The sequence below is a fragment of the Clytia hemisphaerica genome, unplaced genomic scaffold (assembly GCF_902728285.1).
Source record: "Clytia hemisphaerica strain Z4C2 unplaced genomic scaffold, Clytia hemisphaerica genome assembly, whole genome shotgun sequence".
Taxonomy (NCBI): domain Eukaryota; kingdom Metazoa; phylum Cnidaria; class Hydrozoa; order Leptothecata; family Clytiidae; genus Clytia; species Clytia hemisphaerica.
In genome coordinates, this window is record NW_027104390.1 from 1,500,082 (window position 1) to 1,514,671 (window position 14,590).

Sequence of the window (14,590 nt, forward strand, 5' to 3'; positions counted from 1 at the left end):
AAATTTCCTATTACTTCAGTTAAAGTGAGAAGTCAAAAATAATGAAAAAAAATGTGGATCAATTTTGTGATAAAGTACTTTGTTTTTTTTGGCAAAACCAAGAAAGGCTTACTACCTGTTTTACAATCATGGTCGAAATATATTGATATTTTTTGTGCATTTCAACGTTTTTCAGAATCTAAAAGTTTGGGCGAGAATTCGAGAATTGCTATTTTAGCACTTTCACTTTCTTTCATTGAATATTTTGACTTTGGAGGGGTTCAGTGGTGGCTATATTCCAAGCGTTAATGGAGCAAATTTGAACTTTTAAATCCTGAGATCCTAAGGTTGTAAGACTTAAGTCTCATGCTAAAATCCTAGTTTCCAATTATAGCTTGCCGCGCTTAAAACCCATTTGTGGTGTTTAAAATTTCGCCGGGAAATTCCCTTTGTCTCACATATTTTGTCCATGATTGTTGTTTCACTACATTTATTTTACTTTAATCAATTTTCGGATTAAATGTTACCTTGTTTTTGCTGAAGCTGTCATATGATCAAAGTTTTTTCATTTTCCTTGCTTAACTTTAAAAGGCCGATTATTTAGCCTGATTCCCAGACCTCTATAGAGGCTAGTAAGAAACCTTTTCTTTAAAGGATGAACAGAGGCCTGGGAGTGAATTCTTAGCTAAAGAAGCGTTGGGATTTGAATTTTTTCAACAAGGAATACACCGTAGTCGTGCGGTCAGATGCGTGTCACTTTATCATTTAATTTACCACCCTAAACTCGTTCCAATAATTTACACTTTTTTCTATTGTCTCTAGGTGGGAAAAAGACTAGGAGGGTTTTAGGGTGGTAAAACGGACAAAAAAATGCACGCGCGGCAATTATCGACTACGGTCGAAAGGTGTATTATAGTCTCTAGGACCAAAAATCTTGGACAAAACTCACAGTACAACCATAGTATAAGAAAGCCGCGGCTGGAATGATGACGCTATTGTTTTTGTCGTAAATGGATGTTCTATCTATGTCTCCGTGGTTTATAAGAACTAAGTCGAAGGTAACAAAATCCTTAACCTTAAAAGTGTTCATAATATTCAATTGAAGAACAATTACTTTTCAAGTCTCAACTTTTTCTAACTATCCTCTCTTATTACCTTATTTGAAGTATATTTTTATAAATTCCAAATAAATTTTTATAAATTTAGGAGCAAATAACACACATTTTATTAAAAGAACTAATTTTCAAATGTTAAACTTTGAATGTTTGCTGTCACCTCAATATTGTTGTTTTTCGAATGAAATTTTCACAAAATGCAGCTTAAATATTTATTTACTAATACCAGTAATGATTTTTCAGAATAATCAGGAAGGCACTTCGAGGCACTCAATTTTCTTCAAGTTCTTAAAGCACTGACATTATGACGTTCCAGTACTTTTAAACCAAGAGTCTTTTCTTTTACTTTGATGTTATGAATGCGTGAATTATCAAGAGATTTGCGTTTATGATCAAAATTACGTCTAACGAGGGAGTTTGTTAAAAGTCAAATTAAATTGACAATGGAAATTTTCACTGAACCATAAAATATTCGTTCTTACGACATAGATAGAACAACAGAAATTCAGCTGTACTCATTCCAGCCGCGGCTTTCTTACACTATGGTACAACTTTGTACAATTTTCTCATTACATCTGGTATACAAACCTTTTTAATGTTCTAATGGGTGTAGGTGACATTGTTGGTTAAAACAACGATTAGGAAGATAGAAAAATGCAAAAAAAAATATGTAGATATGGCAAAAAATGAGTACAAATTTCATGTTTTTTCTCCTAAATATGCATCATGGTTTCTATATATGAACCAAGTATAGAATTATTACCATATTTAACGAGGAAAGATTGAATTAATTTCACAAAACGTACAAAAGAAGAGGACTGACTTAATTGGCCTTAATTGAAGAGTTAATCTTCGCAGAAAAATATGAGTGAGTGGGATAACGGTTAATATAAAGCACTCCACGCTTCAGTTATATTCAGATTATTTTCATGTACTTTCAGCGCTTTAGAGAAAGAAAACCACCTTCCTACAATAGTCATATAATTAAAACTTGACATTATTATTTGAGATATGGTGATCTTAGGTGGTGCCTGTGTGCTTGGGAAGAAAGGGAGAAAGTTCAATATTTCAAATACCTCGGTCTTAGACATGAGACCCGTCCTGTATTTTTGTAAACTGATGCATACTGGACGGGTTCGGGCTGTGAGGCAGAAATTTCTGCCTCAAAAAATTTACAGTAGGAAATTCGATTTTAGCGCTGTCCTCATTTTCTAAAATTAAATCAACTTATAAGAAAGTTGATTTTGTTCTTAAAAAAGTATGACTAGTGAAAGTGAAATAATAACAAAATTTGATTGGCTGTCTTTTCAACAGTCGATTGGAGCTGAGAAATTCAAACTCACGGCCCAAACCATGCTATTCATTTCGCCATCAGTATATAAAAGAAATCATAGCATGGATCTCCAGGCTACCTCTGTCTCGATGAAAATTTTTTTCCAGTAGTCGTGAGATGAAGAAGCCAAATTCCAATTGGATGTAGAATGTTTCGTATTCTTAACTTGGGGCGGGGGTAAGAGTTCAGGGCGTTTCCCTTACACGGGAACGATTTTTCTCAGGTGGGTAGGGGTCCAGCTCAAGTTTATGTGGAACGGATGATACTGGCAACTTTATAGGTGTTTCTCTTTTGTTTAATGTTCTGATTCCACCAGTGTTGAAATTGGAACGATCTAAATAGTTTATGATGTTTCTATTTTCGTGTCCCAAAACTACGAGAATCACCTGAGAGGGTTCATAATTTGCTGAAGTGACCTAGGAAAGTTTGATTTTAAGAAAATTTGCAGTTCTGTAAAGCTTGTCCTATTTTGGCTTGGATTGACTTTATTTTTATCAAAAGTTTAGATTTGCAAACTATTTTTGAAAAAATAGATTTGAGAAAATTTATATTATGGGAAAATCCCCAAATGTCCATCCTGTTTTCGTCCAAAAACTCAAAGTTGTGCAATTCACAAAAAAAGTAGGATTATCCTTGATTTAATCACGTAACAATAGAAATACTGAATTTTTGATGTCACGCCTCTATCCTTTTGTTATTTTTCTTTTACTCTTTATATTCGATCCTGTTATCCTTTACACGTTTTTTTATAAGAACATCCAGAATTTTTGAAGCCTTTGGATGTTCTTAGTTTTTTGAGTTTAAAGCCTGGGAATTTTCTTAGAATATTTTTAATTAAACCATTTTGGGAGTAATTTTAGTCAATTTGTCTGAGAAATGTTCTTAAAATGTTCTTAACCTGTTCTTAATATATTGGCCATCGAAGACTTTGTTTGTTCCTATAAAGAACGTGTATTCCTCATTGTTGAGGAACCTCCGCTAAAATAATATCAATTTATAATGGCTACAATAAGTCGAGCACTATCATTACCCAAGTTATACAACTTTATTTTTACTAAACTTTTTATTTTCTGATTTTAGTGTTGTATGTATAAATGCAATATTGTCTGGGAAGCAAAAGATTATTGTCATTTTAGACGTTACAATTTATATCTTTAGTGAAAAAAATGCCATCAGTAGCTATTACTAGAGAATAAATTATTTAAAATTCATCACAGCATCGCAAAAATGGTAAGATTTTGATTTTTCTCAACTTCTTCTCCTTTTTTCTACCATGCAACGTTCATTGAAGCTGGCATATATAAAGTTGTTTCCACTTTTATAGAAGTCCCCCAGCGGTAATTCTGTGTTGTATGTATAAATGCAATATTGTCTGGAAAGCAAAATAGATTACTGTCATTTTAGACGTTACAATATATCACTAAGAAAATGTCAGTAGCGATTTTTAGAAAATAAATTATTCAAAATTCATCATAGCATAGCATTGCAAAAATGGTGAGATTTTGATTTGTTTCCACTTCTTCTCCTTTTTTCAACCATGCAACGTTGATTGAAGCTGGCATATATAAAGTTGTTTCCACTTTTATACATATATAAAGTTGTTTCCACTTTTATAGAAGTCCCCCATTATATGATAACGCTTTTTGGATGTTAATGCATTAGAGATCCGTCCATAGATCCTCTTTTGATGTTTTTAAATTGGTCCAAAACTATCCAAAAACTATTGAATTTTGTTTCAACGGTAGCTACGAGAGTCCTAAAAGTTTTAAGTTCAAGATTTCATGTTTGCTTAAAATATTGATATTACCACCCAGCCGTACCCAGGAGCTGAATGTATTTATGTTGCTAGTATAAAAAATTTCACAAAATAGATGACTAAGAATATTAGAGAAAAATGATGTGTGTCGTGTGATGTGGTATTTTGGCCAGTCCAGAAGACTTTTCCCTTAATCGATGTTCAGAAATCCTATTTCATGAGATTCATGCATTTTTCACATGGCACATATCTGTAAAAATTTTCCTTCAAGAAAAACGTTGAAAAAATTAAATTTTAGAATTTTGTAATCATTCAATTTGCTTGGGAATTCAAGATATACTGACTTTTGTCTGATCATCTTTTTCATAGACGGACCCTCCACCAGCCACCGGTATCGAGGTCTTCAGTCACGGTACAGGTTTAATCATTGCTACAATTGGACTGTTCGGAAACATCATAACAATCCTTGTTTGGCGAGAGAAAATCAAATCCAAAGCTACAAAATCAAAAGCAACAATCATCCTCTTAACAATCTTAGCAATTTGTGATTGTTTCTTACTCCTCGATTTTCTGCTATACGACACTCTACCATCATTCCTACCTAATGTCAAAACATCTGGACATACGCCTGGTGCTATGTTTGGATTTTGAATCCAGTATTCTACATCTCCTGTGTGGCTAGCATCTGGATGATTTGCGTGATCACCCTAAACAGATTCATAATGGTTGCAATCCCAACGAAAGCTGCTTCTTTGTTTACATCAACACGTTCCTGTATTACCTCATTCGGAATTATCATGTTTGCAATCGTTATGTCTTTACCAGAATTTTTCACCTTTCAAATCATCACAAACACCACCACCAATAACACAATCATCTTGGAAAGATCGTCATTTGGCCAATCACATGATGCTTTAGAATATGAATTTTGGCTACATTGCATGATTTTAGTGTTAGGGCCTTGGATCATGATTGCAATATTGAATATCTTGATCATCGTTTTATTGAGAAGACAATGGGATTTTCGAAAGAAATTCCAAGGTAACGTATATTTTAAAGCCCTCTCTACATGTACGCAAAACATTTGACACTCTCTAATTCGATCCTCAAGGATAAAAATTCAATTCCCTTTGGCAATCGAATTGAAGAGCGTCGACTGTATATCAGGTAGTTAAAAAAATGTTTTAATAAAGTTTAAATTTTGAGGCAGTATCCAGTAAGCTATATTATCGATAAGTATCTGGCAGTACACCGATTTTCTATCGGCTTCAAAATTTCGCACTTTCAAACTTGGGCCTATTTCGGAGCACCCCTCAAAATTTCAAAATTCAATTTTTCTAATATTTTGAATATCTTTAAAAAAAAATGTATGCCAAAATTTATTCGCTTGAATATTTGACACCTCAACTTTAATGTCTATTTTGATTTGTTGCAGTGCAAAAGGTGAAGCATACACAAAATAAACAATACAGACAAGAGATCAGTTTGACAAAGACTTTGGTGGCAATCACCACTTTCTTCTTGTTGGTTTTGATCTGGCAATGTATCACACAATGTTTCTGGATGAGAGGCTATGGTAAGAAATGTGACACAGACCCACTGGAAAATTTGGCAGAAATTTTGTCCCCGGCAGGAAAATACCCTAGAATTGCAGCCCTTTTAAGAAATTAACTTTTATCTTATCCCATATGAGATATTCAATGTTTAAAAATTGCACTTCAAAACCATCCCCATTGATTTTTTTAAACTTGGAACAATAGAATTTATATCCCTATTGGGATTTCAATGGGAATTTTTATCCCCATTGAGAAAAAGGTTTCACCAGGGATGTGAGGCAGGGTTGTACAAAGTGTTGTTGCAAAGCCCATCTAACGTTATACACATTAGAAGTGACTATAAAACTCTTTCAATGTTATATAGACTCCCGGGATACTAGGGTTGCGAGCTGACGGGTATGTGCCCCCGGCACATAGACCTTTGAGATTAGCACCCTTGCAGGGACTGCCAGGTTCCAAAAAGGCACATACTCGAACCCTTTGCCTTGGTACCTCCCCTGACAGAGACTTGAGGCGGATTTTTTCAGTGTTACTCATGCCAGATAATTATCTTCTTGTATGGCTAATGAATAAAGGTACTCTTGACTAGACCCGAACAAAAACATAAGTCTAAATCCCACCTCGATTTTCTTTGGTGCATACCTTGTTGTTGCTATGTATTTCCAAGGTTTTTATCTGACGCCCAGTGTTTTTTGGGCAAGCAGTAGCCTACAATACTGGCAAAAAGTAATGGAATTTTCTTTTCCTGGTTAAAATTTGAAGCTTTCCCCCCTTTCCCCTCCTTTTACAATGTTGAATTTCACAGTACAGACTGCAAAATGACACTCAACATTGTAGGGAGGGGGAGGGGAGGGAAATGGACAAGAAAAAACCCTAGAATATGTAAAATTCCATTTACTTTTTGCCAGGATTGTAGCTAAGAGGGGTGCAAAATTCGTGTAGGAGAGCAGATTTTTATGACACTACACTACTGGGCAAGGGCGTTTGACGTCTGTGACACATGAGATGTTATTACAGTAGGAGTCTCCATATCTCGAACCTCTATGACTATAATGCCTCCATAACTCGAACCATCTTAAAAGCCTCATAAACATGTCTCTATAAATCGAGCAAATGTGCGTGTTCGAGTTATAGAGACTTTACTGTAGTAAGATGTCTTCAAAATTTCATTTTTTTATTTTTCAGGTATTAAACATGATGTGAACACTTGGAATTACGTTCAAAAAGTATTTGCATTTGCCAAGCTTGGTGTCATCATAAATGCTGCCACAAACTGGATATTCCTTTGTGGGACATGTTCAGTCTTCCGGAAAGAGCTGCGAAAGTTCGTAGGTTGGAAGAGAAGGAGCATGAATAACAATTCAAATGTTTTAACTATTCAAGGGAGCACAGGCTAAGAGGAGATGTTTCATTGAGTTTTAAGCCCGAAGGGCTAGAGGCGAAACTTTAACCCTTCTCAGACAAGAGAAATTAAAGCCTCTTATTTCCCATTCAAAATGTGCATAGAACACGCCGTAATCATGACGACGGATTTTATCTTGTGGTTCCTTTGTTTTGTAGGACTGCATTTTTTGAAATCTAGTTAAAGACTTTAATCCGGCGTTTGTGTAAAAACTACGCGCGGGCGCTCTGGATGGGAAATAAGTGGTTTCATTTTCCATCCAGGAGTCTCGCCTCTAGCCATTCGGGCTTGAAAATCAATGGGGTGTTTCAATAAAAGATACATTTTTATGACATGACCACTGGCAAGTTGAATTTTTAAAACCCTATCAGAAATTTAAAAGGACCGAATTTTTATCTTCAGTTATTGCAGTGGTTATTGTACCCTTATATTTGGTAAAGTCATATCTGGTGTAATTTAACGGGAATATACACATTAAATCATAAATAAACTTACTTACTTTACTTTAAATTTACGTAAGTTTACTGTTTGTTGCCCTGAGTAGCAACTTTTTTAGTTACTGTAATCAAATAAAGTCAATTGAAACATTGTGGAGTTTATAGGCTCTGGGAACGAGTTTGGTTCTTTAATTTGGGCAGCTAATCAAATAAAACATAAGATGATTGCTGAAATTTTTTAGTAAAGAACTTAAGTTTCTTCATTTTGTGACAAAATACACCCCTGCATAGTACCAAATCGAACAGAACGTTTTTTTAATGTTCACCTAACGTTATTAAGACGACATGGACATTGGTTAGATATCGACTTGACCTTTTCCTATGAATTTTGTATCAAACTTAATTATTATTGACAATAGAATATTTTATTTCCATTAAAGGTTGTGTTTAATTTTTTTTAAACAAAGAAAAGATTTATTTAAATACTGTAAATAGTTTTAAAAGTATCAAATTCTAAATCTTTCATCATTTTTAGGGGGAATGAGGCCCCTGTTCAAATAAAAGTAAAATCAAATTTTGAAACCAGTTTATTATGTGAAATTTGATTCAAATTTTAGAGAAAGAAAGAATATTTGTTAGGCTACGTCAGATCTTCCTCCGTTTCAAGCGTATAACTCCTACTTTTTTACTACAATTGTGTAAACTAGATCATTTGCTTAATGAGTCGGTTATATAAATGATTCTAATGAGGTCTTAAAAAGTGAATACCAAGATTTGGATCACGCATATGACATATACACGTGCTTGAAAGGTCTCAAAAAATTGAGGAAGTTTAAAATGTTTCAAACATCAAAACAGTTTATCACAGTTTTCTTTTTCATTCATTGTTTTGCCACCGCATTTTCTCAAAATTCTGGTCCCTTCGATCAGTGTTATGGAGATAAAGAATTGATAAATGGCTGTAGTGTGCCCTGGGGCTTTAACTTTCCTTATAAAGGCTTGTTTACACTCGCATGTGATTATCATGATGTCTGTTACTCTTGCGTAAGTAGCACATTAATAAACTTCATTACATTACTGACAACGCTTGCCTTGTTTTGAAACTTTTACTAAGAGCTAATTTACATTTCAGACTTTCAGTTACAATTTAATGAATATATATCACTAATTAAAAGAAAGTCATACTTCTAAATTAGTTGGTTTAGCATGTCGGACCATTGTCATTAGCATGTTATGTGGTGCTGTAAATCCGTTTTTGAAGAAGTAGCCGCCAATTACCATGCGAGCATTTTTCTGTCCGTTTTACCACCATAAAACCGTCCCAGTTTTTTTCCCGCCTAAAAACAATAGAAAAAAGTTTAAAAAAGGATTGGATCGAGTTTAGGTTGGTAAAATAAATAAAAAAGTGGCACGCGTTTGACCGCACGACTACGGTCGAAAAGACATGTTGAAAGAAACGGCGCCCACGAAGGTGTATTATTACAACAAAATATTCGACTATATTGCTATGTCTCTGGCCCTTCATGCCGCTTCGGCGCTTGTTGTTGTTAGTAAAATGTGAATAACTTTTGATAGAGCTTTAACTAGATCACGTGTAATCATCATGTAAATGTTTTGAATTATTTTTTTTCTATTTTCATCTTCATTTTGGATTTTTCTTTTCTAAATATTTGTTACCCATTAGGATGTGAAGAAGGACGTGAAAGAAATCCCACTGGGAAATCACCCGCGGAAAGGGAAATCCTTCTTTAGCCTTCGCATTTTCTCTCAATCTTCCGACGCCAACCTTCGAGTAAATTATCCTTTTTCCTCCGTCTTAACTTTATACTACGTCTAATAACACTTTTTACTCTATTTCTTTGTTTAAGGCCGGTCTCCACTTTCACACCAAATGGGCGATAGTTTTTTCTTAACCTTTTTTGTCTGAAGAAAAGATTTCGTAATGAAAAAAGTTTCGCGCAAACAAAAAAAAAATGAAGGAAGTTCTACTTTTTTCATGCGTTACGTCAATTTCGACCAATGGAATTGCTTCATTTTTCAACCGACCAATGAATGACCTTACAAAGACGTCAAAAAGTTTTCGCTCATGTCGCGCGAAAGTGGAGACCTGCCTTTATTTAAAAACAAATTTGTTTTTACACGTTTTTTTAATAAGAACATCCAAAATTTTTGAAGCCTTCGGATGTTTTTGATTTTTTTAACTTTTAAGCCTAGAAACGATCTTAACATGTTCTTATTTTCACCATTTTCTGAGTATTTTTTTCCATTTTCCTAAGAAATTGGCTGTTTTAGGGTCCGCAAAGCCTTAAAATATTCTTAAATTGTTCTTAATATTTTAGCCATTGAAGCCTTATGTTCCTTATATAGTTTGTTCTTATATTAAAAAAAAGTGTGTATTTGACAGGCTAGTTAAAAACAAATTTGTTTTTATTCGAAAGGTTAAAAGATTCACATTGGGCGATGTGAGAAAAGCGTTGGCTGTGAGAGATTGACTGATAGCCAACAAAATGATCTTCTGTTTCAACTGTATAGATTACTACTCATAAAAAGTTATTCGTTTTTGAATAACACTTACTAAAGTCCATGGCGAATTTAGTCTGATTCGCAGACCTATACTTCCTATAAGATAAGAAACTTTTTTCGCTAGAGGATGAGCGTAAGGCCTAGGGCAAATTCTTCCGAGTGCTAGGAAGAGGTTTCTCAACTAAGGAATAACTTCTTTTTTAGGAACTTCTTCTGACTCATCCGCTTTCGCTTGCACTTCAATCTCCAAAGCAAAAATGAATGTCTCTCATCTTAAGTCCATTCGTTTTAAGCAATAAAAATATTTCTCACAAGTTATATGCCTGTGAAAAAGTGAAAAAAGGTATTTCCAACGAGCTACCTCCTAGAGGCTGTAACCTAAATGGGCTAAAACAGATTATTAAACTCCGGTTAAGGAGTTTCTTAAAATCAGTGTTTTATTTGTAATTGTGTGTAAATTCTTTTGCGTTTGATTTCCTGATCTTTCCGGTTTGATTTCCCGATTTGGTTTGCGTTTGCGCTCGCACTTACTAGGATATACTCTTTTAATTTTCATGTTAGATATATTAAGAAAGGCTGAACACGATAAAGATGTTTGCATAATGGTTCGCTATTCAAAAATGACAATTACCGGAGTGAGTCATTATACGGCTGTTTTATAGTACACTTAAATTGAATGGACTGTAATACCTATACCAAATTTCCAGAAGCGATCGACGCTTTAATGTCCGTGACACATCGAGTAAAAATCCTATAACTAGCCATAACTTTCATTAAGGTGCCACCGCAGCAAAACGAACACATAGAGTTGAATTTGCGTCCAAAAGGAATGATCTTAGCCCTACAGTAATTTTTGTTAAGAGTGACCTCTCATCTGAGACAAAATTTTTTCAAATGCTAACAAATGTGTCAAGGGAGTGATTTACAGTCTACTTAGAGTGACATCCGTGCCTTGTCTTACACGTTTTTTATAAAAACAATTTCATAATAATACCATGAACATTTAAACGACTGGACATCTATCTTTTATTATCTCTTTGAAGCGAGCTTCGTTGCCGCCTGTATTTCAAAATTGGTATGAAAAATCCGACAATATTCCGTCATAATTTTATTTCTTTGAATTATTTAGGTAAAAAGATTGATAGAGCTTGAACATTACTCCTAATGTACAAAAAACTTATTTTCGAATTTTTTTTACAAGTTTGTAATATATTTTATCAACATTTTCAACTCTGAAATGCAGAATTTCAACTGCGTGTATACTTTTGAATCCCTTTTGTCACTCCAATATTTTTTTTATGACCTGAAAAAAATAGCTTGCCAAAGTTGAGAGCCTGTGTAATAAGAATATCGAAATTAGAATGTGACACTCTCTAAAATTATTAGACACTTTTAAGTCAAAATTTAGAAATATTAGTCGGAGTTTTGACAAGCTGACGATGATTTTGTCTCTGTTAACTTTGTTATGATATAGATAAAAGGCTTGAGAAGAGTAGAACAACAGAGATTTTTGTCGAAGTTTTGACGTTGTTAGCAAGGTATCCCCAAGTGGTATAATCATCAGAATCTATTGTTTCATTTTATGCTTTTAACGAGGCGGCAACGAAGCTAGCTGTGTTATCTTCAAAAAGACAAAGGATGTCCAGTCGTTTATATGTTCATGATAATACGAAGCTGAAATTTGGCCAAAACCTAAGAACAAATTAAGAAGAATCTGAAACTCAGATTTCAGAAATTACTGAGAAGTACATGTTTCCGCTTTAATTAATATTGACATTTAAGGCTGAAAAACTCATATAAATTTAAGAGCAGTCCAGTCAGAATCGTATGACTTACTGTTTTTTCCTATAAAAAGCGTATATATATCTGAAGATACTGCTCTTCATATGTTATTTAGTAAGTAAGTAAGTCTGCGACCGCAGTCGGAGGCGAACCGAAGGCTCCTCTTTCGATAGCTATCTACCCGAAGGTAGGGGAGGGCGCCACTCTTTCTCCCTGGATTTCTCCACTTACCCTTGATCCTTCTCTTAGTTGCTGAGCATCAAGCAGAGAGGCATCAAGTACCATTTTGGGAATCTTTGGTATGACCCGGCTGGGGGTTGAACCCACAACCTTGCGAACCGTAGCCGGATGCTCTACCACTGTACTACGGCCGCTACGGCCGTTATTTAACTAATGCACACGTTTAGCAACATAACTGTTCGAATACTTTAAGTAGAGTAATATTTTTAACCTATGAAGAGCGCTTAATAACTACTTGTGGTATGAAAAGGGAATTTCCTTAGATTCATTTAACTCTCCAGGGATAAGAAAAAGACAAACTGACATTTCAAAATGAGTAATCAGATCAAAATAACTCCGGAAAAGTCTTTTTGCTGATGATAAAACAATAGAGAGACCGTAAGATAAGAATGCTACCGTTAAGCGGAACTAAAATACTGAAAAACGCGCCGCAAAATTATGAGATGTTTGCCCAACTTCCTTATGCGTGAAGCTATGAATGCCATCCTCAGAAGCTTTAGGCTTCCTCCGGTGGCAATTACTATTGATTTCCAGAATCTTTAAAATAAGCACTTCTTTCAAGGCATTTTAACTCATTCGGGTGACGTGTACACACGTTCTAAATTTTACAATATACCGAATCTCAGACTTTCTCTCAGACCATTTGATTTAAAAGGTCGTAAACTGAATGTTTTTGGAAATAGTATGAAAATACCTTTCTATTGGTAAAGAAACCATTATCTAGCTCTCAAGTTACAAGCGTTTATACACCCCTGTTGCACATCTCCGGTGGAACTTTTTTCCCAAGTCGGGATAAAAATTCCTATTGAAATCCCAATGGGGATGGAAATTATATTGTTCAAAGGTTAAAAAATCCAGTGGCTTTGGATGGAGTGCAATTTTTAAACATGAAATCAAAGTCTATTTCCCTAAGGGGCTGAAATTCAAGGGTACTTTTTCCACCGGGGACGGAACTTTTGCTAAATTTCCCAGTGGGGCTGGGGTCCCAGCGGGTCTGTGACACAAGGGTGTGTTTATGCCAGTTTGAATTTAAGTTTTTTTTCTTCTCCAGGCTGCTGGGCTGGAATCAACACGCACCGATTGTGACAAAACATTCCTTCAAAATATGCAATATTTATGCTACAAAACCTACCCAATAACAAATAAACCTATTTCTTCAAGAATCTCAAGACATAAACGATCCTTTACCGCCTGGCAAAAATTCATAGAGGCTCTGAAAGGAAGTGCTGCTATTGGCCTTGATTTTTGGAAATGGTTTGGTGAAACTTGGTGGACTTTGGACCATTGTTTGACTGGAGCACATGTCTATTTCAACGCTGTTAAACATTTCTCAATGGACTTTTTCCATGAGGAGCCTGAAACCAAGTGTCAAATGCCATGCGCGCAAATCATGGGAAACCCGCGGTTGACTTTGAACTCGACCGATTCGAAATTTTAAAATCATTTTTCAAAAATTTTATTACTTTGTAAATAGATATCGCAATATTAATTTTAATGTTTTTCACAATACATATGTCTATCTTAATTTTCTCTGTTTTTTTTTAACTTGAATAAAAGCCTTATGATATTATTTTCGAGCTTAAACAAAGGTCTTTTTTAAATATATTCTATCAGATATAGTGGTCGGCAGTGCACCCCACCCCAGCGGCCGATTTTTCTTGGGAGCGCCGAAATACAAAGGGCGCAAAAAGATGCCTCCGAATACTAATTTGGGCGCTCATTTGCTCTTTTACACCTTAGATATAGCAAATTTTCGTGCTCGCTTACCTCGCGTAATCTTTACAAAGACATTTACTTTTTATAAGGGGAAACAAAATCAAAATTTACTAAAATTGTCTCCCCAGTTTGCTTGAATCATAGTCGACCCACCACGCTACTATTCAGAAACGTTCGGCAAAATGCACTGTAAGGGTACCTTTTACTGTTCAAGGATTTGTCTGAGACGAGCAATTTAGAAAATGAGCATTATGGATGAGTGTACTTTCCATTCATGTTTCAATAAATAGGATCTCCTCCACAGATCACATTTTACAAACTTCTCGTCTCAGACAATTTTTCCGTCTCAGTACAGGGGTGTCCCTAATAAAAGTATCGAGTTTGAACATGCGATTGAGTAGAAAGTTTTAAGTGTGTATTCACAAAATTGTATTTGTCAGTTATACGTTGTAACTACCTTTTGTAATGAGCCTATGTGATGGAGAACGTTATTATATTTTAGCGATAACACACACAAACTTTTCTACTCAATCGCATGTTCAAACTCGATACTTTTATTAGGGACACCCTGTATAAACAATATTTCATGGTCTCTTTAAGGTGGGTAGCGAAAGATCAATTTTCAATCAGAAAAAGACACATTAAAAACGTATTAGCGTATCTTTTCAGAAGTAATCCACATGGGGGTTTTAATTAAGACACTGTTAAACATTTAATGTTAACATTTTATTACATTTGTAACGTTGCCATT

At 34.8% G+C, this 14,590-nt stretch overlaps 1 protein-coding gene and 1 long non-coding RNA gene across 2 annotated transcripts; both read left to right on the top strand.

Annotated features, from left to right (window-relative positions):
• The first annotated feature begins 4,560 nt into the window (after positions 1–4,560).
• Positions 4,561–7,607, top strand: LOC136819754 (FMRFamide receptor-like). The gene is made up of 3 exons (XM_067075998.1): positions 4,561–5,224; positions 5,619–5,759; positions 6,925–7,607. The coding sequence occupies exons 1-3, from the start codon at positions 4,873–4,875 to the stop codon at positions 7,134–7,136; spliced, it is 705 nt and encodes a 234-aa protein (XP_066932099.1). The 5' UTR covers positions 4,561–4,872; the 3' UTR covers positions 7,137–7,607.
• A 647-nt stretch (positions 7,608–8,254) lies between these two features.
• On the top strand, positions 8,255–13,648 carry LOC136819783 (uncharacterized). Its single transcript, XR_010848483.1, has 2 exons — positions 8,255–8,622; positions 13,175–13,648. It is a non-coding gene; the product is annotated as an uncharacterized lncRNA (long non-coding RNA).
• Positions 13,649–14,590: the final 942 nt, after the last annotated feature.

Bases quoted from the DNA above. Each gene is read 5' to 3' on its own strand.
- LOC136819754 (XM_067075998.1), top strand. From the start codon at position 4,873: ATGATTTGCGTGATCACCCTAAACAGATTCATAATGGTTGCAATCCCA. The intron at 5,225-5,618 runs GTAACGTATATT...GATTTGTTGCAG, and splicing joins TTTTCGAAAGAAATTCCAAG to TGCAAAAGGTGAAGCATACA. The intron at 5,760-6,924 runs GTAAGAAATGTG...TTTATTTTTCAG, and splicing joins TTTCTGGATGAGAGGCTATG to GTATTAAACATGATGTGAAC.